A 23508-nucleotide genomic window follows, 5' to 3' on the forward strand; every position below is an offset into this window, starting at 1 on the left:
CCCCCGACTCGCCCTCGCGCGGACCCCCAGCCGGCGCCCCTTTCCGAAGCGGCCCCGCGGGCACGGGCCGCCGGTCGAAGCGGACGCCCCGTCGCCGCTCTTGGGACGGGGAGGGGGGAGCGGCCGCCGGCGCTCTCTGCTGCCGCCCGGAGGGGAGGCGAGGAAATAGAGCTGCGGGGATTCGAACTCGGGGTTCCCGGCGCCCTAAATTTTCCTCGGCCGCCATCTTGGAGAAGGGTAGGCGAAGCCGACGCCCCCGGGGTCCTTTGTCTCGGCGGTGACTTCTCTTCTCGCAAGGCGTCCTCCCCGAAGGGGAGTCCATCAACATCTGGCTCGTTTTGCAAAAGAGGCAAAGCGAAGAGGCGCTTTGCGTTGCGATTGGATAAACTCGTGCATATATTATCACGGGCTTCATGGGAAAGTGGTCACTGACGAGAACAGAATCCAATTGCCTCAGATTTATTAGCTACGTTGCACCGAAGGTATGCTCTAGATTAACCACATAGTATTAGAAAGTATCTAAAAGCCGAATTGCTTTGCCTGCATCCCATTTTGCTAACCGTAACTTGGAGGCTTAGCTTTCTCTGAGGTTTAAATAGCCATAGCGTGGCTTCTCGAAGTGTGTTGTATGAAAGGAGAGAAGGTTAGCACTCCCCTTGATAAGGATGGAAGAGGCCCTTGCGGTCTGTGCAACACGCATATGGTTAAGGCGCTGCCACTTACGTCGTGGCATCTAACCACTTTTGGGGCAGAGGCCCGCACCGCCGGCCTCACACACCTCCCCCCCCCCCCCCGCAACGGAGGGCCCCGTGCCGCAGCAGGCAGCTGCAAGACTCCCTCCTACTCCGACGTAGCTTGGCGTATAGCAATACCGGCTTTTTGGATTTGCATTTGGTTCCCTTTCTGAAATCAGCCACGCCCACGCGCCCCCCCCCCCCCCCCGACCTCTGGAAAGCTGAGCAGGGTCGGAGCCTGCCAGGGCCTGGATGGGAGACTACCAAGCGATGCCAGAGCAGCCTTACCAGAAGCAAGGCTGCCAACCTACTGTGGGCCTCTGTAAATCCATGGCAGCTGGGGGCTCCCGTTCCACTCTTTCCCCATATTTTCATTTCCTAATCAGAGAATCAGGAAAACAGCTCTGGAGTCCCTTTAAAAGGACCCACAAAAACAGCCAGCGGCTTTGCTTAGCAAGATAGGCAGTGTGTTAAGTAAAGGGAGAAGGAAGAGCTGGCGGGTGGCTTTGCATCGCCTTCCTAGCTTGCTTCGCCTTCCTAGCTGTGCTCCTGCCGGTTTGGAGCCTCAGCCTGGTCGAAGGGCCCCGATGGCAAGCGAAGGGGCAGCCTGCTCTCGTCTTTTGTGTTAAAAAAGCTGCAAACATTGCTGCTTTTCCCATGGGAGGAAAAGGGAAAACAAAGCCCCTGCTCCAGCACCGGGATGACCACCCCATACCACACACCCCCCCCGGGCCTGAGGAGGGCAGCCCAAACGGGGGCAGGCCACTGGTGCTCTAAGCATGGCAGCTGCTTTGACTCACCACCCGCCTTGCAGCCTTTGCTGCTTCTTGGCCAACATTCCCAGAGGGAGGGGGTTTCTGGAATCTGTGGGGGGGAGGGGGGGAGAGCTGAGACCGGGCCCTCACCCTCCCTACGCAGGCTCCGTGGCTGCCTTGTTCACCCAAACCAGGTGACTGGCATCCAGGCAAAGCTTGTTGGATGCCACCCTGAAAGCACTCACGCCAGGCAGCGATCCTGCTGTCAACCACATTAAATCCCACTTTTTATTCTGCCGTGGGGTCCCCGTCCGGGAGGCGTAGGACACCGAGAGTACCGTAGAGAAAGGAAAAGGATGAAGTGTCGACACCGGAAAAGATACAGTCATACTATTAGCAATACAAGTTCATACAGAGAAATTTTCCAGGTAAAAAAAAATTTTTTACACTTAAGTAACTGTACACATATTGTGAAATTTGCCAAATGGTTTTAAAAAATAAAAACAAAAAAGGGTCACAAGAGCTGGTTCTTTTTTTGGGGGGGGGAGGGGGGAGGGGAGGCTAAGAGGGAAAAAGCCTGGAAGATTTTCCACAATAGCCTCTACCAGAGCAAACAGGAGGGGAGGCTCTGGAACCGGGGGGGGGGGGCAACAAGGGACACATTTATTTGGTCGCATTTATCTTGTCTTCACTGATGAGGCGTATTGTTAAGCACGGAGCTCCTCTGCCTTAGCTGGACTTTAAAAAGATTCACCTTCTTTCTAGCTGGGGGGGGGGCAACCAAACACCCCCACTCCAAGCAGGGACGATAGCCTTCTCTGAGGAAGCCAAGGGGGTCTCAACACAAGGGCCGGGCCTTCCATTCTCCATCAGCCGAGGCTGCAACATCACTCCAGATTTCCTGCTAACGCGGCTGAAATGTGGGGTTTTTTTTTTCTCCTTTTTTAAAAAACACAAACACAAAATACCCTCCAATTTTATGGACACCACCCCAACGGTCTCTACATGATGCCGGTGCCAAAAGCACTTAACAGTCACTCTTCCAAAGTTTAATCGTTTTGTCGTTCTCTAGGGCTGCAGAGGCAATGATGTTTTCCGTCGGATGGCAAGCCGTGGAGATCACGACGTCTGTTGGGAAAGAGGGACCGAGATGCCCGTTAGCAGCCAACACCTGCCTGGCTCCCCCCAAGAATAAGCCCACTCAGGGGTGCCAACTCAAGGAGCCTTGAGGAGAGGCCAATACCCATTGAAGGGCTGGGTCCCTCCTTGGGCTAGGAGAATCCCAGGCCTGGCCTCACCCCTTTGGCTGGCATTAGCCTCCCTGTTATGGCCAGACTCCCCGGGGGCAAAGAACCACGTCACGTGGACACCAAGAGGCAGCTTTGCAGGGGGAGGAAAGCTTTCCTTCTGTCCTGAAGGTGCTTCTTCTCATCCTCCCCCTGGCCAGGGGTGGGTGGGCGGTGGACAGCCACCAAGGAGCGGGACTGGATAAGACCAGTAGTTCCAACTGTGTGTTACTTTTGCGGCTAGGGGCACTGTGTTCTTACGTTCCTAGTCAACAAAAGTGTGTGGCACCATCTCATTTTTTATTACCAGTAACACTAACTTTGATCATATGCCAACAGTCCTGGGTCTGGGGGGAGGCACAACTACTTCAAGGAGTCCTCAATATTCCCACCCAGCCCAAGGGTCAAGGAGACCCCCTTGACTGCTTGCAGCCCTAACCCCAGCCATGGGAACCAAGCCCATGAAGGCCCTGCACCCTTCCCTCTAGGATGGAAGGCGGATTCCTCCTGGGGCACCCCTCAAGCAGGAGGGAGGGGATCCTGGGGGCAAATAGTGGGAGCAGCCGGAATGCAGGATTGGGGCCCCAAAGTTCTAGGCTACAGCAGCAGGTCCAGAAGAAGCTCCTTAAATACGTGCTTGGCATAAAGCCGGGAACACCTGTCCCCCAAAGCCGCAGCTGTTTGAGGCCAAGGCCCGAGAGCCCCCGAGGGGGCCTTGTGCACCACAATGAGCCCAGGCGCTCCTACCTGTGTGCCCTTGCAGCTTCTGTACAATCTCTTTTGTTTGGAGGTTCCAGATGTAAACTAGGTTGTCCTCCGAACCTGACACGATCCACTAAAGGAAAGAGAGGCATTCAGAACAGGAGGGGAGAGCCCGGGTGGGTCCCGGTGATCAACCGCAGATCCCATTGGAGGGGCCACTTCTCACTCTCCTCCCCCCTCCTCCTTCACCCGATCTACCAGCCACCCGTCAGTCACCCCGTCAGAAATCTGGCTTCAGAGCTGGTTTTCTAAAATAGCAAGACCTCAGTCTTCCATCCTTCCGGGGTGGGTAAAATGAGGACCCAGATTGTTGGGGGCAATGTAAAAAATATATATATATATATATATATATATATATATATATATATATATATATATATATATATATATATATATATATATACACACACACACACACACATACACACACACACACACACACACACACACACACACACATTGCTTACTGGTGTACACCGCTTAGAGAGTGCTTGCACTTAAAGCGGTATATAAGTCTCATAAATAAATAAAATAAATAATTCTCATCTTGGATGATGCACATCACAAAGAGGGCAGCAGCCTCAAAGTCCACCACAACCCCAGGCGCTCCGTAGCTGCCACTTTATGTGGCCAGTTCCCTTATGTCAGACCTGGTGCCACCCCTCAGATCCTGTTCCCTGGAGTGGAGCCACTTACTCGACCTTGTTCCCTCACCCAGGCCCTGCCCCTGAATTCGAATGCTGCTCTGCACTGTTGCTCAGAGGGCATTTGCACGGATGAAGAAAACACGGGGTCCTCCTGGGCAACTCGGAAAAGAGACCCTCACCTTTCCGCCAGTAACAGAAAAGTTGGCAAAGATGCAATACTTCTCATTCTTGTGGCCCGTGTAGGTCTTGAGGCACTGGAAAAAAAGAACGCCACAGAATCCTCCCTCACCTGAAAAGCCACAGACTTTCACCCAAGACTCACCTCTGGACAAAGAGGTGAGTCTTATAATGTCCCCCTCCTCCTCAACCCTTCAGTCTCCCAAATTTTAGTAGTCTGGGAATATTCAAAAACTGGACTTGGACAGCTGCATTAATTTCACATTATTGTTGAATTAAGTTTCTACCGTGGGAGGACAGCAAGGGACGAAGTCAGCGGTCGGTGTGCTTTCTCAGTCTGAAGACAGACAAGGGCCTTCCCGGGGTTTATCATCTTCTGAGTTAAACACAGGAACTCACCTTCCCTTTGCTGTAGTCCCAAAGCTTGAGAGTGCTGGAGAGAAGGAAACACTCTGGTTAGAAAGGCCCACAGAATAACCCACCACAACCGCCCCCCCCCCGGCTGACCTCCAGCTCTCTCAATTTTTTTCCTGTATCTACCTGTTTGTTCACACCACCTGTTTTTCCCCTTCTTGAAAAAGAGTTTTAAAACCACACCCCAATATTTATTTTTGGGAATTTATTCTTCACCTAATCCCTTCATACTTTGGAGGCTCCTAGGCTGCTACTCCCAAATATGGAAACTAAATAAAGAGCTGTTGGAAAAATAAGAGAGAAGTGAAGTTGGGAGTGCTCACCAAATTGCCTGAGGGGAGGAGACAAGTGCAGACGGAGGCCTCTACGACCTGCGGGGCAGTTTGGGCCAGGGGCTGCTCCTCAAGGAGGACCCGGCAGCGCCAAGAAAAAAGCTGAAGCTATTTTTTAAAATGTCATTCTCCAGTCATGTCATGCACTTAAAATACCATAGTTCCCTTTCTGACACTTTTACAATTACAATTTGGCAAAACCCTTTGGAGGTTTTGGGGGCAACCCGACTCCCCAGGTTTTTACACCCAGCCTAGGAAATCAAGGCCCAGGCTGGCCCGGAGCAATCCAGGGCTAGAAGACCATTGGGATCTTCCCCACATCACTTGGGCAGCCGTACCCTCCTCCCTGCTGCCTTTTTCTTTGGAATGGAATTCTTTGGCTCTTACTTATCCAGAGTTGCTGCTAGAATGTATTTGCCATTTGGAGAGAATTTCACAAATGACACGGGGGGATTGTCGTCATCTGAAAGAGAGAATGAAAGAAAGCCCTGTTTTCAGTACCCGCCCGGTGAAATGGGGATTTGCCTGAGCCAATTCCGGTGGGAGAGAAGCCAACTCACCAATCAACGTTTTCAAGCACTGGCCAGAAGCCGTGTCCCAGATCCGGCTGCAATGCCAAGGGAGACACATTAGTCATGCAGAAAAGCTGGGGGGGGGGGGGGAGAGATGACAAGATGGATGGATCACACACAGAGAGAGAGAGAGAGAGAGAGAGAGAGAGAGAGAGAGAGAGAGAGAGAGAGAGAGAGAGAGAGAGAGAGCACACAGCCATTCGGGCACTCCGAATGGCAATGGAATAGACCCTGAAGTCTGGTAGCCTTGTTTCGTTTGGTTTGACAGGAAACGCAGACCAAAAAGACCACCAACGGTTTCTAGGCACGGGCACATTTTAGAGCGAAGGTCTTCTTTAAAAGAGTAAGCGTTCAGAATTTCCCTCCGGAAACACTTTTATTCTGAAATGGAAACCAGGAACGTTCCCACGTGCAAGGGAGGCCAGAAGGTAGCTAAGCAGGGAATGGGGAAGGGAGGGGCTGAGCTCCAAGGGAGGCAAGGTGGCCAGGGAGGGAGGGAGGGGGGGGCTCAGGCAGGCTGAGGCTGATGCTCAGGAAGGGAGGGGAGGGGGCCGGGTACATGCGGTGCCCCCTTAAGACTCTTTTGGGTTTTTCTCAAGAGGAAACCAGGAGCCAGTAAAACATTCCAGGCTTCCGTGTGGCCTGAGCACCACTCTTCCCACTCCTATCACTAAGCCATGGAGGAGGAGGAGGAGGAGGAGGAGGGGGAGGGGGAGGAGGGGGAGGAGGCATCGAGCCCATCATGGCTGATTTTCAGGGGTGCTGAGATTCTGATTTTTCAAGATTCCAGCCCAGGATTTGGAAGAGGGGGACAACGGACACGACATCCTTTGTCATCAAACAATGGCAGTTTCACCTCTTCCCTCCGTCTTCATTTCCCTCAACAGACATCAGCCCTCTGCGGTAGACCAGACCAGGAGATCCAGTCCACGGGAAGGCCAACCCTGCTTTCATTGGCGCTGGCTCTAAGGAGAGAACCTGGGCAGTCTGTCGGATGGGCCTCCTCCCCATCATTCTGCCTGAGCCCCTTCTGAACACGGCCCCCTTTCTCAAAATTCTAAAATGTTTCTGCCCCCCCCCCCGTACTTCGGGAATGGGCCCTGCCTGTCTCCCCCAGTTGCCTCTTCCTTCCACCAGATGATCAGGCGCTCATGAGGAAACCCATCGAACGCAGGAGCGCGCAGCCCAGGAGTGCAGAGGAAGGCGGCCAGGTGCTCTTCTGCAGGGCCCGACTCCCACCCACAAAGCTGTCATTCACAAGAGCCGGGGTGGCGCAGGGGTCAGAGGGCAGCACTGCAGGCTCCTTCTGCTGACTGCCGGCTGCCAGCAGTTTGGCAGTTCGATCCTGATCAGCTCAAGGTTGACTCAGCCTTCCATCCTTCCGAGGTGGGTAAAAGGAGGACCCAGATGGTTGGGGGCCACAGGCTGACTCTTATATACTGCTTAGAGAGGCCTGTAAAGCACTGTGAAGTGGCATATAAGTCCAAGTGCTGTTGCTATTGCTATCCCCCCGCCCAGCTCTCTATTCTCAGGCCAGGAGGCACGGCTGCTGCTAGCTTCCCTGGCTTTCTGGGGTGCTCCAAGGAGCAGGACGACTCACCCTGCCAGTCCCATTGGCTTTAATGGAGCAAGTTTGGGTTGGTTCTTTTTCCACGTTCTTACTAATTCTGTGCAGGCCTTTTGGATATAACAAAAATTCCCCCTGCACCACTGTTTTCTCTTCAGCGTCAGGGTGAAGAGACCTTTTCAAATTAAAGCTTTCTCCACAACAAAGGAACCCTGCTGTGCTTTCTTTTTATGGTCCCCTCCCAACGGGCTCTCAGAAAGGAATGGGGGGGCTCTGCCAATTCGGGAGAGAAGAGGAGCCTTGGTGTGGTGGGAGATGCTGGCAAAAGAGGGTCAGGCCAAGAATAGGCCCCATCCTGGGGGGTGGGGGCAGCCACCGCTCCGCCCTAAGCCCCCTTCGTCCTGCCTGACTGAGCCGAGGTGGCGCAGCTGTTAGGGTGCAGTACTGCAGGCCACTTTAGCTGACTTGTGTTCAGCAGGTCAACGGTTCAAATCTCACCGGCTCAAGGTTGACTCAGCCTTCCATCCTTCCGGGGTAGGTCAAATGAGGACCCAGATGGTTGGGGGCAATGTAAATATATATATATATACACATTGCTTACTGGTGTACGCCGCTTAGAGAGTGCTTGCACTTAAAGCGGTAGATAAGTCTCATAAATAAATAAATAAATAAATGCTCTTCAGAACGGCCAAGGTTTTGCTTTCCACCAGGGGAACCGCCCAGAGTGGGAAGGGGAGGGCCAAGCGGGAGACGCCGAGGGGGCCTTCATGCATCTGGGGCTCGGTGGAGGCTGGAGGTCTTCAGGTTCCCGTTATCCAAAAGAGCAAACCGGCCCAGGTTGGGTAAGGAAGGACGGGAAAGCCTTTGAATGCACAAATAGACGGCTTGAGCCTCGGGAAAGGAACTCTTGGGCCAAGCCAAGACCTGAACTGCAGGCCCCAAAGCTCCTCCCAGCAAGCTGTCCTTTCCCACAGGGCCCCAGGGCTGTCCTTCCAAGGCTCACTGCATAGCACAGAAAAGGCAGCTTCATGCAGCCCATGGGGGAAAGGAAGGCAACGCAAAAGAACAACGGACAGTCCTCCTTCGAAAGGACTCGCCCCCCCCCCAATTCTCCAGACCAGTGTTTCTCAACCTTGACCATTTTAAGGCATGTGGACTTCAACTCCCAGAATTCCACAGCCAGCATTGCTGGCTGTGGGATTCTGGGAGTTGAAGTCCACATGCCTTAAAATGGTCAAGGTTGAGAAACACTGCTCCAGACCATCTCCAGGGCACTGGTGTCTGGGCAAAGAGCCAAACAGAGCCGGAAATGAGGCCAGGGTTGCTTGACCCCAACTAAATTCTAAAGGATATATGGGAGGGAGATCCACCTCTGCAGTAGCAGGTGGCAGGCGGGAGAAGTCCGATCTCTCTGGGCTCAAGGACGGGGTTCCTTTGCCCGCAATTGAAGGCTGAAGGTGGGAAGCGGGCCTGTGTGCCTTCAACGACTTTCGCCACACGGCAAGAAAGGCCACCCCTTCTTAAAATCAAGGGTGGAGTCACCGTGTTAATTCAAGAAACGTGTGCCCCCCCCCACCCCTAGGCCAGGCCCGCTATGCCCTGTCCCAATGGAAGAATGGCTTGTGCTCTGCCCAGGACCTGCTTTGCCCAGCGCTGCAGGCTGCAGGCCTTCCCTGGCTCTCTACTCACCACAGGCCATCGTAGCTGCTAGACACGATCAGGGAGCCATCCCGGTTAAAATGCACCTGAAGGCAAGGAGAGACCCTGCTGTTGGAGGGCAGAGGGAAGCGAGGGAGCCAGCTCTGGGGCCCTCCCCCTTCTGCCCCAGAGAGGGAGGAAGCCCCCCCCCTTCTTCTCGGCCAAGGCTCCCCAGGAAATGTTCACCCCCTTCCTCCAAAGAGAACATACGGCAGAAACGGGGTCCGAGTGAGCTGGCAGTGTCTTCAGGCACTTCCCCGTTTTGACGTCCCAGATCCTGACGCTTTCGTCAAACTGGAAACGAAGCAGAGGAGACGGTCAGAAACTGCGTTGTGCAGATCCCCAAACACGGAAGGGCTTCCGCTTCGGCACATCCTGCTCTGAGGCAGAGCTCTGGGGGAGGCCTGTCTCCCCCGGCCCCAGAAAGAGCAAAAAGCAGCTGCTTCTGACTCGGGGTGCCCAGAGCGCCTCCATTTCACACAGACTCGCCCCCTGGCCCAGGAGACTGACCTGCCCTTCCCCCCAAGTGCTTCCCAGGGCAGGTCACCCCCGGGTTTCCTTCCAGTAGCATCCATTTAGGGAGGGGGCACTAACTGAAAATGCCAAATTCCCCCCATGGAGGAAGACGCTCACGTGGAAATGCTTAATTTCTTTGCACGAAACGGCTGCCGGCTAAATGGGAGGGGTGAGGCTATAACTAATGAATATTTGAGCTAGAATATTCAGGAAAATAGAAAAGGACGAATCAAAATTCTACTGGAATAAGATAGAAGGTAATGGAGTATTTTAAAAGGGTTATTTTGCTGTAAAACCTGGTATCTTGTATCTCCCACTCTATTTGTCATATACATTACATTTAATTAATAAGGTTTTATCCCCTATGACCCCAGAACTCATAGGAGACCTTCATCCTGCATCAGAAGGCCCACCTGAGGCTGGAAACCCTTCCACCCAGAAGAATCCAGGGGCCTGGGGCGGGGAGGGCTACGCTTTGGGACCTCTGAAGGCAGAGCTGCAGCTCTGGATTGCTAAGGAAGCCCACCTGGCCGCAGATCCTGAGAGTCACCGTGCATTTCTGCCTAAAATGAGGTCTTGCCCAGCCAGATGCTTACCGATCCTGAGACGATGAGGTTTGACTGAGGGTTGAAATTGCAGCAGAAGACATAGTTGCTATGCCCCTTCAGAGTTTTTAAGCATTTCCCCTAGAATAAGAGAGAGAGAGAGATGCATTTTTATACCAAGCTCTTTGCAGAAAGAATCAAAATGGACTCAGATGATAATGTGATGCTGAAAGGGGGCTGCTGAAACACTTTGCTCTTTTGTCAGAGCTCTGGCTGGAAGGTGAAGCAAATCCAGGTCTGCCCAAATTTCCCTCCTGAAAAATGGGAGACGGGAAAGGCCTCCTCTGTGACTAGGAACTAGCAGATAAAGCTGACTTGGCCTTTTGACAGGCATCTTTCTTCCACACAATTTGGTATTTCGCTTGGTGCACTCACACCACAGGGCCCCATAAAGGAGGCTGCCCTTCCAGATAAACCACAAACCAAGGCTGTGCTTCCTCCAACCTAGCCAGACTGGCTGGGGAAGCAAGCAAGACACCTCCCTCTTGAATACCACTCTTTAGTGTCTATCTTGTTTTTTTGCCCACAGGACAAGCATTAGTGCAACACTATCAGAACCCTACCTGTAAATATCTGCATCAACTGTCCTTTTCACCCAGTAAAAATCACGCCAAAGTCCCTGTAGGTTTTGTTTTTGCCAAAACACAGAAGAATAACGGAATAACAGGGCTGGGAGGGACCGTGGAGGGCTCCTAGTCCAAACCCCCGTCAGAACAGACCTTATACCATGCCGGGCAAATGGTTGCCCAGTCTCTTCTTAAAGCCCTCCAGCGATGGAGCCCCCCCCACTTCTGAAGATGAGTTCTTTCCCTGATTTTAGCAATCACTCATTCTACCTCTGCTAATCCAGAGTGATTTCAAAACAAAATACATTTTCCCTTTGATGCACACCTCTGGTCAAAAACTGAAAAATAACTCAAGAGATGTGAACTGAGCCGGGCTGCCATGATATGGCTGCATCATCCCATCCCAGAAAAGCCCCAGAAAGGCTGCTCCCAGTGGGAGTGATGGCAGGAGGAGCTCTCTCCAGGGCCCGTGTGCTCCGCAGGCTCATCAATCACTTCGATGAGAGTTCACCAAATATGCTAGGACAATAGTGCTCTTCAAGAACTTGACAAGCTGGAATAAGTGGCAGAAGCCAACAGGAGATGTCCTATGTTTGGGTGGGAGAAATCAAAAGGCCCAGAGATGGAGAACCATTCTGGATCACTGTATGGGCAAAGGACCTGGATATCTCCGTGGATGACATCCTGAGCCCAAAGCCAATGCAATCATAGGCCACATTAACAGAGGACAAGCCAAGCCTCAAGATCAAGGGGTCTTCTCTGAGAGCTGCACCCAGCTCAGAGAATGTTAAGGTGGACATTGACAGAAGGGGGAGTGTCCAGAGGAGACTATGACGGCAATGAAAAGCTTATGAGTAATTGGGGTTCTTAAAGAAGTTTAATTGGAAAAGAGAAACTCTACAGGGAGACATGACAGCTGTGGTGAAGTATCCAAGGGGCCATCATTTAGAACAGGGGTTCTCAACCTTGGCAACTTTAAGACTTGTGGACTTCAACTCCCAGAATTCCTCAGCCAGCTTTGCTGGCTGAGGAATTCTGGGAGTTGAAGTCCACAAGTCTTAAAGTTGCCAAGGTTGAGAACCCCTGATTTAGAAAATAAATGAAAACTGCTTGAGGCTCCACCAGAAGGTAGAAGCAAGAAACAACGGGTTTAAGCGGCAACTAAATTGATTTTGGTGGACATCAGGAAAAAACTCTCAGAATTATGGGCTGTTCATCAATGGAACAGCTGCCTCCTTGGCTGAAGGGGCTTAAGCAGAGTTTGCTGCAGGGCCTCCTACCAGAATGCTGCAGTGGGGGATTCCCACACCGAGGAAGGGTTGGACTGGTTGCTTTCCAATCTTTACCTTCCACGAGAATGGGACGGAATTCCTTTTCTATTGGGCAGAAAACAGATGCTACGTTAGAACTGCCAAAAGGACAGGATCCACTTGCATCTCTAAAACTCCTCTGCCAGCATTCTTCTCTAGCTAACGTGCAATCTGAACTGAGTGGAAAAGAAAAGCTACACTGGGAAACATAGAATCATAGGACTGAAATGGACCTGGATGGAATTCCCTGCCCCAGGCAAAAGACCTTGCCCCTTCACCTGCTCCTCCCTCTTCTTCTCTTCCTTTTTCCACTTCAGGTGTCAAGAGAGAACAAAGTTCTGGCTCTTCCTCTTCTGGCGGCCTCAACCTTTGTTACCTGATGCTGCTGTCTTTGTGTCTTTGCTGCTGTCTCTCCATCTTCTTTGGGGGCTGCCTCGTGTCCTTTGACCTTCTCTTTTTGTATATGCCTTGTTTGGTATGGAATCCCAAGACATCCCCTCCAGGTGAGCAAACAGCCTCGTTTGCTATTTTTGCATGTAATTTAAGATTGGTTCTATGCCAATTCTTTCTCTTATGGTCTCATTTCTGGTTTTATCTCTTCTGGTCCCTCCAGCAGTTTTCCTCAAACATCCCAGACAAACGGTTGTCCATTTTTTTAAAAAAGCAATGGAGCAGCCACAACTCCAGAAGACAAATTAGTAATAGTAATAGTAGTAAAGTTGGAAGGGACCTTGGAGGTCATCTAGTCCAACCCCCTGCTCAGGTAGGAAACCCTACACCATTTCGGGCAAATGGCTGTCCAGTCTCTTCTTAAAAACCTCCAGTGTTGGAGCATTTACTGCTTCTGGAGGCAGGCTGTTCCACTGATGATGATAATAATAATAATAATAATAATAATAATAATAATAATAATAATAATAATAATAATAATAATAGTAAAGTTGGAAGGGACCTTGGAGGTCATCTAGTCCAACCCCCTGCTCGGGCAGGAAACCCTACACCATTTCGGACAAATGGCTGTCCAGTCTCTTCTTAAAAACTTCAAGTGTTGGAGCATTTACTGCGTCTGGAGGCAAGCTGTTCCACTGATTAATTGTTCTCACTGTCAGGAAGTTTCTCCTTAGTTCTAGGTTGCGTCTCTCCTTGATTAGTTTCCACCCGTTGCTTCTTGTCCTGCCTTCAGGTGCTTTGGAAAATAGCTTAATTCCTCTTCTTTATGGCAGCCCCTGAGATATTGGAATACTGCTATCATGTCCCCCCTTGTCCTTCTCTTCGTTAAACTAGACATACCCAATTCTAGCAACCGTTCCTTATATGTTTTAGCCTCCAGTCCCCTACTCATCTTTGTTGCTCTTCTCTGTACTCTTTCTAGAGTCTCAACATCTTTTTTACATCGTGGTGACCAAAACTGGATGCAGTATTCCAAGTGTGGCCTTACCAAGGCACTGTAAAGTGGTACTAACATTTTACGTGATCTTGATTCTATCCCTCTGTTAATGCAGCCTAGCACTGTGTTGGCCTTTTTGGCAAATTGTTTCATTTATTAATTGTTCTGTCAGGAAGTTTCTCCTTAGTTCCAGGTTGGATATCTAGCTTATACTCATCACTTCTTATTCTGCCCTCAGGCTTTTTGCAGAATAAGTCAATCCCCTCTTCTCTCTGACAGCTCCTCAAATATTGGAAGACACCTATCATGTCACCCTAATTCTTCTCGACAGGCTAGGCATACCTAGTTCCCTTAACCATTTAGCCTAGCCTACATACCCCTAATAATCTTTGCTGCTCTTCTCTGCACTCTTTTGAGCGTCCCAACATCTTTTTTGTATTGTGGTGACCAGAATTGTACCAGTGCAGCATAAAGTGGTACTACCTACTATTTTGTAATCTTGAGTTCTCCCTCTGTTGATATAATCTAGGACTGCACTGGCATTTTTGGCAGTGAATAGGGCTCAATGCTTAATTCTCTCAAAATCATTCTGAATCTTGAGTCTATCTTCCACAGGTGTTAGCAATTCCCCTCAACTTGCTATCACTTGCAAATTTGATACACTCCCCTTCTATCTCTTCATCTAAATGTTGAAGAGTACTGGGCAGAAGGCAGAACTTTTGAGGTAACCCACTGCTTATTTCCCTCCATGTAGATGCAGCTCCCTTAAAGATTACACATTGAGTGGAGTTGGTCAGCCTATTAGAATCCATCTGGTGGTCATGCTTTCTATCCTATTTTTCTATCTTGCCAAGAAACAGGTTGTGGTCTCCTTTGTCAAATGCTTCACTGAAATCAAAATATAATATCTTCGCAGCATTTCTGATCCGCTAATTTAGTCACTTTTTCAAAGAAGAATGTAAGGTTTGTTTAGCATGATCTGTTCTTAACAAATCCATGCCGGCTTCTAGCAAGCACCTTATTCATTTCCAGGTGCTCACAAATTCGCTACTTACAGTCAGGTCCAGAAATATTGGGACATCGACACAATTCGAACATCTTTGGCTCTATACACCACCACAATAGAGTTGGAATGAAACAAACACAATGTGCTTTAACTGCAGACTGTCAGCTTTAATTTATAGAGCCAAAGATGTTCGAATTGTGTCAATGTCCCAATATTTCTGGACCTGACTGTATCTTTTTTAGGGTTTTCCCAGATATTGATGTTGTATCCTGGCTCATAATTCTCTTTTTACTCTCCTGAAGCAGTTTTCCATACCGACCAATCAAGGCCAGAAGCAAATCAAGAGGGAGCAGCCTCTTCCTGCCTGCACTCTCCCACTTCCTCCTGGACGAGAGGTTGGGGGGGGGGGAGGACAGCCAGCAAACTCCCCCTCTGTGTTTTCATATATACACATAATAAGATTAAACACCTGTGAAATCATCAAGTCTCTTGGTAAAGGTTAACTGATCTTGGAACCGCCAGAGGAAACCCCCTTCAGGTTTCTCTGCTTCATTAAGGCAGAGAAGAGAAAATTAAGCACTGAAATTGAGTCTGACTGAAAAAAAAAAATGGGGGATTTTTTGGGGATCGGGGCATGAAGTGCATCTCCAAATGTAAAGTTCTTGGACATTGAAATCACCCAATCACAAACGTCTTACCGAGCTGACATCCCAAATTTTGAGAGTTTTGTCATCCGAGGCAGAGACAAGAAGGTTAGAATCAGATGACCAAGCAACGTCAGAGATTCCCTGCAAAACAGAAAAAGTGCCTCTGCAATAACTTCTCCTTCATCCAAAGTTTGGGGTAACATCTTGGAAAATGTTATCCCTCCCCAGCAGCTGGCACTACCAACTAGCCTGGGTGATCAGGAGACGCTCATGAGAAGTCAGGCTGCTAGGAAACCTCAGGGCTGCAGGTGACATTTGGAAGTTTAAAACAAAATTGTCGTCTCCTTTATAACACCTACGCAGACATCACAAAGAATCAGCTCGACCTGCAGAAGCCTTTGCTCAGGAGGGGACAGGTGCACAGGTGTATCTTCCCACACACCGAAGGATGTTTCTGTACAGCACACTCCTCCAGCAAATGCTTCACTTGATAACTCCTGATGTGTCCAACTATTTCTCAGCAGAGGTTTAGGGAAGTGCTTTCAAAATGTGTTTCCCTGTGTTTGTGGTCAAACATTGTTTAATCCAGAAATCTCTCTTCCCGTGGGAATGTTTTTTTTTTTTTGTCCTCAAGTGTCCTCTGTCTAGTGTTCTGACCCAGAGACCACCTCAGTGATAGGCCTGAATAATTAAGCCAGACTGTAACTTCCTCCTCATGGCTTACTACAACGCCTTCTTGGGAAGGAGTTTGCTAAGAAGGGGATCCTGTATCTTGGGACTCTCTCAGTTAAATCTCCATCCTGTGTATTATACTTACCAGTTTGTGTCCAGACATTGTTTTTTCAAACTTGCCATCGTAAGCACCCCAAATTTTAATAAGCTTATCAGCCGCTGAAAAAAGAAAAAAAGTGAAAATGACCAACTACAAAGGCCAAGTCAGTCTGCCACCCATAATTTTGTTTGCTGCAAAAACAAGTAGTCCTCATCTAATGTTGTTTAGTCATCGTCTGAAGTTATGATCGTGCTGAAAAAGGGCTACTCGTGACAGATAATGGCCCTCAGAGTGTCCCTGCAGTCACATGGCAACTGGCACTCAATTAACCCAACCCAGTGAGAGTTGGGGAAGGCAGGGCAGCAGCAGTAGCAACGTCTTTCCCACTGGGAGGACAAGAGACGCTTGGTCCAACCAGCAGGGTCACCAATGAAGTATTGTGAACACAGCTGCACAGAAATTTCACTTTCATCTTTACAAATGTCCAGCCTACAAATCCGTTCACAGTGAGCTGATAAAAGAATTCCAAAATTCAGGGGCTTCCACTCACTTTCACCCAGTCCAGAGCATGGAGAACCAGAATATATTGTGCAAAATTATGAAATGTTTACACCAATCATAAAATTACCTTTGCGTGATACAACACTGAGCATTATAAACAGCCTTAAGAAATCCCAATTCTGCCAGTTTTACAAATGTTCTGAAATGATCACCTACTGCAGTGTTTCCCAAACTTGACAATTTTAAGGCATGTGGACTTCAACTCCCAGAATTCCACAGCCAGCGTTGCTGGCTGTGGAATTCTGGGAGTTGAAGTCCTCATGCCTTAAAATTGTCAAGTTTGGGAAACACTGACCCACTGTATCAAGAACAACTTTGCTTCAGTTAAAATGTCACGCATAACTTAAAAGAAAGCACAATGCACAATTAAAATATAAATAAGAAGCAGATGACCAAACTCCTGCATTTTAAAATATAGCATCTTATTGATATTGCTGTAAACAATTCAAATATTTGAACCTGATACTCAAAGAGAACAAATGGGAAGCCAAGCCAGCTTCCCAGAGAGGAGAGATTCCACAACTGGGGCCCTTGGAGAGAAATACTAGGTTACCAGCTGCTTCAACTGCGGTGGTGATTGCGGAAGATCTGAGGAGGATACACCAGGGGCCTTTTCTGGAGCCACCCCAGTCGGACCCCTGCATTTCCAAGGACACTGGTGGGGTTCTGAATAACAATTTGCTCAGAAGGAAGCCCCCACGCTGTCACACAAATATCCAGAAATGTAAAAAAAAAAAAAAATCACACACTTGACTTCCCCCTCAACCGGGATTACATGCTGTAGAACAGTGTTTCCCAAACTTGACAATTTTAAGGCATGAGGACTTCAACTCCCAGAATTCCACAGCCAGCAACGCTGGCTGTGGAATTCTGGGAGTTGAAGTCCACATGCCTTAAAATTGTCAAGTTTGGGAAACACTGCTGTAGAAAGAAGGGAGCAGAAGGATACTTACAAGAACTAGCCAGCCACTCTCCGTTGGGACTGAATTTTACAGAGGATACGGCTTTGGTGTGTCCTGCCAATGTGAATTTCAGGGCATAGTTTGGTTTCACAGGTGCAGGCTGGCAAAAGAAAACCATGTTAGGTGAAGAAATCACTTGTTCTCTTTACACACTGCCATCACTGGCCTAGGCAGTTCTTTGGCCACCCCTTGCCAGGTACTTCATAACTGTCCAGGATCCCCCCAAGCCCAGCTCCCTTTGTACCTCCCTCCAGGCAGCAAAGGAACAAGGACTGGGCTCTTGGCAGACAGCTCTTGGCTTTACGAAGTCCAATAATCCCAATAAAACAATAACTGGGAGATCTTTTATTTCCTGGCCCGTCACATCAGCCTTGTGACCACAAAGACAAGTCCCTGAAGTTTTTCCTGCAATGCTTTCAGATGGCTCGCCAGTGCCTTTTTCTGAAGGAGAGCAACTGGCCTAAAGTCATCCAGGTAGCTCCCACACACGAGAGGAGATTAAAATGGGTCTCAGTCTGGCTTCTAATCCAGCCCCATAACTGCTAGACCAGGGGTGTCAAACTCAATTTCATTGAGAGCCCCATCATCATTGCGGTTGCCCTCAGGGGGCCGGGTAGGTGTGTCCTGGGTGGGTGTGGCCTACTGGGTGGGCGTGGAGTGGGTGTGGCCTATTGGGTGGGCGTGGCCAGCTCTACATCATTCACGTCAAGGGTGCCTGTGGGGGCCTGGGCAGGAGTGGGACAGATCTGAGGGTCTCTGGCAGAAGGGGGTGGGACCAGGGCAAGGGCCAAGGCATGGTCCACTGGAGGAGCCTCACTGTTCCTCTCAGACCATTCGGGGGGGGGGATGGTGGTGTGGGCTGCCTAGAGCCCTAGGCAGCAGAGGTCAAATGCCCAGCCTGGCCCTTCAGCACCCGCAGCACCAAGCCCAGCCCCACTTCCCCAAGGGGGCACCCAGCTGCATTTGCCTCCTTCTCAAGGTTGCTGCTGCTATGCTTGCTGTCCTTACCCAGATTGCTCATGATGGGTACGAGGGCAGAGTCAGAGAGAGGCCCATTCCATCTCCACGGGAGGAGACCCGGCTTTGTATCCAAAGCTTCCTTAGCAATAGGATGGGAGACCCCAGGACAGGCCAGGAGGAGGGGGCAAGGGGATGGTGAAAGGGCAGCAGGGCAGGACTAAGGCAGGACTTCTCTCAGACCCTCCCTCTCCTTCTTCTTTCCTTCCTAAGTACAGAGTGGTGGGAAAATATTTGAGATGAGGGAGGGAGAAAAACAGGCAAGAAAGGCAGCTGGGGAGGGGTCACCCTTCGTGAGGAATGAAGAAGTGCACCATCGCCTGGAAGTGGCCAGCACATGGCCCTCACCTACTTCGCATATCTGGCTTGGTGGCCTCTGGGGGAGGGGATGCCATGAGCCGCATGAGAGTCAACGTTACCTGCGCAATGCCGCCCAGTCTGCCCGGTCTCGGCAGACAGTGGGGCGCTCTACTCACAGCGCCGAGAGACTGAGCCAGGCAGCGTGAATCCAAGAACAAACACGAGGCTGCCCAGCCCTCAGCCTGCCTGCTTTCGGCAGGCAGCAGGGCGCATTCCACACAGAGCCAAGAGGGTGAACCGGGCGGCGCAAATCCAAAAGGAAGCGCAATGCCACCCAGCCCCCAACCTGCCGATTTCGGCAGGCAGCAGGGCGCTTTCCTCACAGCGCCGAGAGGTTGACCCGGGCAGTGGGAAGCTCGCCAGCTTTGCACCTTGCTGCGTGCTGAAACTGGGCAGGCTGGGGGCTAGGCAGCATTGCACTTCTCATCAGATTCGCGTCGCCCGGCTCAGCTCTTGGCACTGTGAGAGCACCCCGCTGCAGGCCGAAACCGGGCAGGTTGGGGGCTTGGCGGCATCGCGCTTCTTTTTTTGATTCATGCCGCCCGGCTCAGCCTCTCGGCGCTATGAAAGCGCCCCGCTGCCTGCCGAAACCCCTCCCCCAGAGCCCATCAAGCTGGATATGTGAAGTAGGCGAGGGCCATTTGCTGACCACTTCCAGGTGATGGTGCATTTCTTCATTTCTCATAAAGGGTGACACCTGTCCAGCATGCACCCAGAGGGCGGGGGCGACACGGCAGGGGCCGGTTCCTCGCTGTTTCTGGACGGCCTTGTGGAGCTAAGACTGAATGCGTTTCAGCATAGATGGCCACCACAAAATTGTTCATTGGCTCCTGGCCGGCCTGGGCCAGGGCCAAGGCAGCGGGGGCCGTTCCCTCACTGTTTCCAGGATGGCTTCGCGGGCCACATGAAACCAATTCTCAGGCTGCATCCGGCCCACAGGCTTTGTGTTTGACATGTCTGTGCTAGACCAAACTGGCTTCCAGGATCCTTTTATTAGGATTTATCAAATTAACTGAAGTGTGTGAAAGCAAGATGGTGCAAATGCAGGTACCAAGTCACTTTGAAATCTGCTCCTTCACAAATTATAAGACAGTTTTAGTAAATGTCTATAAATGAAGCTTTTTGTGCAGAAGCCATGTACCTACAAATGCCAAAGGCTGCCTGGCAGGGAGGCAGTGACATTTGTACCCTCCCAGTAAAACAGCTGGAAAACAGAGCTGGATTAACCGGAACTAAGTTCCTTTGCAACAGCATGTTCTGATTACCTGGCAAAGCATTAACTGTCAGAAATCCAATACTCTGTGGTATCCTCTTAAACATTTTACTGTCCTGATTAAGATAAATTTATAAGCTATTCAAATATAGCTTGCATCTTTCCAAGAACTTCTTTAAGAAAAACACTACATTTAGAGTCAGGCACACTCGAGAAGTTACAGGTAGGGGCTCAGTTCTTAACGCAGAGGATAGAAGAATTCCGGATAAAAGAATTGCAGGCTGCATTGCTAGAAAATGTCCATTTGTATCTGGTTCTATTCTCAGTTGTTGACATATAAGTTGTTTTATTTAAGTTATGCTTTGTTCTATTGATTGCAGATACAGATAGTCAACAGCAATTGGGACCAGAACTGCAGTCGTTAAGTGACAGTCATAAAATGTGACATCATGTGACCATGTCACTTAGCACTGGCAATTCCAGCAGTCCCAGTTGCAGTTGATAATTGAGGAGGCGTACCTCTGACTTCCTGCTAGTTTCCCTATTGACTTTGCTTGTGGGAAGCCAGCAGGCAATTGGGAATCACGATCATGTGACCACAAGGTCCCTGTAACAATTGGAACTACAAGGACCCATCCTAAGTACCATTTGCTAAGCAAATGGCCATAACCTGAAAACTACCTGCATCTCAAAAGTTTGATCAGTAGTTAGAATAGAAATAAGGGTGTATTTTTATATATGGCACATTTTCAGATGCTCAGCATCCATCTCTTTATTTACATTGTATAGAACATTTTTTATATTTCCCATATTTTTCTTTATTTGTATCTTGGATTTATGATAACATAATTACTTGATATTGCTGAAATCAATAAAGTTCTGGCAAAACGTTACTAGAATATAAATATGGGAATTCAATATTACAAAGTTGCAGTTGCCATTAAACCTATCATGTACTGGAACAATAGCCTGCTTCTCCTGGCACCGATATCGTTTATGCTCAAATATGATGGCTCCATGAGCAACTAAACCCTACAAGCAAGAAGAGAGGTAAGTATTCTGAATCATCCTCTCAGCAAAATGCAGGTTTTCATGCTCCTCAGACACTCCCAAGGAACTCTACTTGGACCTGCAGGCAGAACAATGGGCCAGAAGCTTCCCACTCACCTTGCTCTGATTGGTTGAGGAGGAAGGAGCCGACTGTGGTTTGGCTGATTCCGCATCAGGTTTCTTCTCTTCCGTAGCCATGACGGTGGGAAGCACAAGCCAGGATTAGGCGGTTTCAAAGGAGGGATCTGCCTGTCTCTGGGAAGAAAAAGAGGCAGAAAGAGAACAGGAATTTTACTTACACGCATCTAGGAGCAGCAACGTGACCCACTGCAGCTTCACCCATCCGTGAAATAAGTGGAGGGGCGATGCATCCCAGGACATTGTGAAGCCACCCAACCCCAGCTGAGCTTCTGTCGGTCCCTCCCAGGAAATCAAACCCAGGGCCAGGCCTTCAGGCATGGGGCATGTATGTGGCATATTTGAATTTTTTTTTTTTACTGCAATAATACGAGAGGGGGACGTGGCAGACTTCTCTGCTGTAAATTATTCAGGAGAGCCCAAACGGCTGCAGGCTCCCCAGGAGATAAGGGGGGGGGGAGAACAGCCCTCTTCCAGCAGCTCAGTGCCCCCCCCCGCGCTGAAGAGGGTGGATTTCGATTCCCACAATTCCCAGCCAGAGGGCGGGGAATTCTGGGGGTTGAAGTCCGCCAAGTCCTAACGGGGGGGGGGGCAGGGGGGCTCCCGCCACAGCTGGAAGGAGAGGAAGAAGGGGGAGCCGCAGGGAGGGTCCTCAGGCCAGGCCCGGGGAGGGCTCTCTTGGGGGGTTCCCCGGACCGGGCCTCCCCTTCCACGGTCATCGCAGCAGGGAACGCCTCCCGGCCGGGGCCCACGACGCAACGAGGCCCGCCATCTGGGGCGGGCGGGCGGGCGAGCGAGGGAGGGCAGCGTTTCTCGCGTGAAGGAGCAGCCGCAGCGGCGCTCCGGGCCCGCCACACCGCCCCGCGCGGTGCGCCTCCGCAGGACCGCCAGCGGACGGAGGCCCCAAACGGACCGCCCGCCCAGCGCCGCCGCGTGGAGCCCGGAGGCTGCGGCCGCCGGCTGACTCACCGCGGGCGGCTCGGGCTCCTCCTCGGGCTCCTCTGCCGCCGCCGCCGCCGCCGCCTCCCTGCGGGCCGCCCGGCGGGAGGGAGGGAGGAGGGAAGAGGGAGTGGAAGCCGCGCAAGGCCTCGCGCAGGCGCACTGCGGGCGGTCAGGCACGGGGCCGCGACTGCGCTCCGTTTCCCCTGCTCGCGCAAGCGCAGAGGCTGCCGGTACGGCGGTGCCGGGACACGCCGGGCGGAAGCGCCTCTCGCGGCTACGGCGGGCTGAGCGGGTCAAGAGGCGCAGGCGCGTAGCCGAGTTCATCGGGAACTTCCAAGGGCTGGAGGGATTCCCGCTGCCGGCCGCTCGGGGCTGCCCGGTTTCTTTCGCGGGAAGAGGGGGCTGGCGGGGCGGCTCCGGAGTCTCAGCCGGGCCCCTCACGGCCAGTGCCCGCAGGCCGGCGAGGGCAAAGGGTTCTCCCCTCCTTGCCCCACGCACGGCAGGAGCAGTTCCCGCTGCAGCTGAATCGCGCGCAAGGAGCCGTGAGGACCGCGGACAGCCTTCGGCGGCAGAGGCTGGTTCGCAGAAGCGTAGTCTTCCATAGGCGAGGTTCACCTCTTCACACGCACACGCGTTGATTCTGCCCAGGTGGCTCCGGACTCCAGAGCTCCCGAGCGGGAAGCCCCCGTGTCTGAATTGAGCGACAGGAAGAGGAATCCGTCCAACCGCGCCCGCGGCCCCTACCCGCCCGCAAGGGGACCCGCTGCCTGGATCTCGGGGAGGGGGTCGTCCTTCCGGGCGCTGTAGCGGAGACGGAGGCAGGCTTAGGGGGTCCCTCGAGGTGAAGCCGCTTGATCCAAGGGTCCTGCCAAATCGGACCGGCCAGGAGAGCTGGTGGTCTCTCAAGTAACCAGGCGCTGTGCGAAGCAGCGCTTTACAGGTCGCTTGAAACGCACCCAGGAGAAAACTGGTCAGCAGGGTAGTTCACAAAGCAGAAGTGTCCATTACTGACCGCCCTGCTGCATTCTAGGCCAGACGATGCTGCTCAACGGTCTTCAGGGGGAACTTGAAGCGCTGGTAGTCCTCAACGTACGACCGCTCAGCAACCATTTGAAATGACAGTGTTGCTGAACGGACCGTCAGGGAAGGTCACAAGCCACTTCCTTTCTCCTGCCCAGATTGCCTGGTTCCCAGAACCAGGGCCCTGGGCCAGAAAGGGCAGGGGTGATTGTGCGCAGAGTTGGAGAAAGGAAGAAGCTCATCCTTGGGCTCTAATCTAGTTTGCCACCATCACCACCACCACTTGGTGGGGAGGCAACCTGGTGCACTGGGCAGGAGGAAGCATGGATCCTTTGGGCCTTTCTCTGGCCCAGGGGTTCTCAACCTTGGCAACTTTAAGACTTGTGGACTTCAATTCCCAGAATTCCTCAGCCAGCTTTGCTGGCTGAGGAATTCTGGGAGTTGAAGTTCACAAGTCTTAAAGTTGCCAAGGTTGAGAACCCCTGCTCTGGC

General features: G+C 51.3%; 1 protein-coding gene and 1 non-coding gene across 2 annotated transcripts; one reads left to right on the forward strand and one right to left on the reverse strand.

Moving 5' to 3' along the window:
- The first annotated feature begins 621 nt into the window (after window positions 1–621).
- Window positions 622–746, forward strand: LOC120310205. The gene has a single exon (XR_005557295.1). It is a non-coding gene; the product is annotated as a U6atac minor spliceosomal RNA (small nuclear RNA).
- A 1002-nt stretch (window positions 747–1748) lies between these two features.
- WDR5 (WD repeat domain 5) lies at window positions 1749–22181 on the reverse strand. Its single transcript, XM_039348345.1, has 14 exons — window positions 22024–22181; window positions 21034–21171; window positions 17268–17376; window positions 15799–15872; window positions 15033–15122; window positions 10057–10146; window positions 9155–9238; window positions 8936–8991; window positions 5668–5714; window positions 5495–5570; window positions 4761–4794; window positions 4364–4438; window positions 3523–3610; window positions 1749–2617 (listed from the first exon to the last, which is right to left on the reverse strand). Exons 2-14 carry the CDS (start codon window positions 21112–21114, stop codon window positions 2517–2519), a joined length of 1005 nt encoding a protein of 334 aa, XP_039204279.1. The 5' UTR covers window positions 21115–21171; window positions 22024–22181; the 3' UTR covers window positions 1749–2516.
- Window positions 22182–23508: the final 1327 nt, after the last annotated feature.

Source organism: Crotalus tigris, unplaced genomic scaffold, assembly GCF_016545835.1.
Source record: "Crotalus tigris isolate CLP2741 ecotype Arizona unplaced genomic scaffold, ASM1654583v1 scf7180000018142.649072, whole genome shotgun sequence".
NCBI classification, from domain to species: Eukaryota; Metazoa; Chordata; class Lepidosauria; order Squamata; family Viperidae; genus Crotalus; species Crotalus tigris.

Excerpts from the sequence above, each read along its gene's own strand:
- WDR5 (XM_039348345.1), bottom strand. The coding sequence starts at position 21,114 with ATGGCTACGGAAGAGAAGAAACCTGATGCGGAATCAGCCAAACCACAG. Across the intron at positions 15,873-17,267 it reads AGAGTGGCTGGCTAGTTCTT|CGGCTGATAAGCTTATTAAA; the intron begins GTAAGTATCCTT and ends TTCTTTTTTCAG. Across the intron at positions 15,123-15,798 it reads CAATGTCTGGACACAAACTG|GGAATCTCTGACGTTGCTTG; the intron begins GTAAGTATAATA and ends TCTGTTTTGCAG.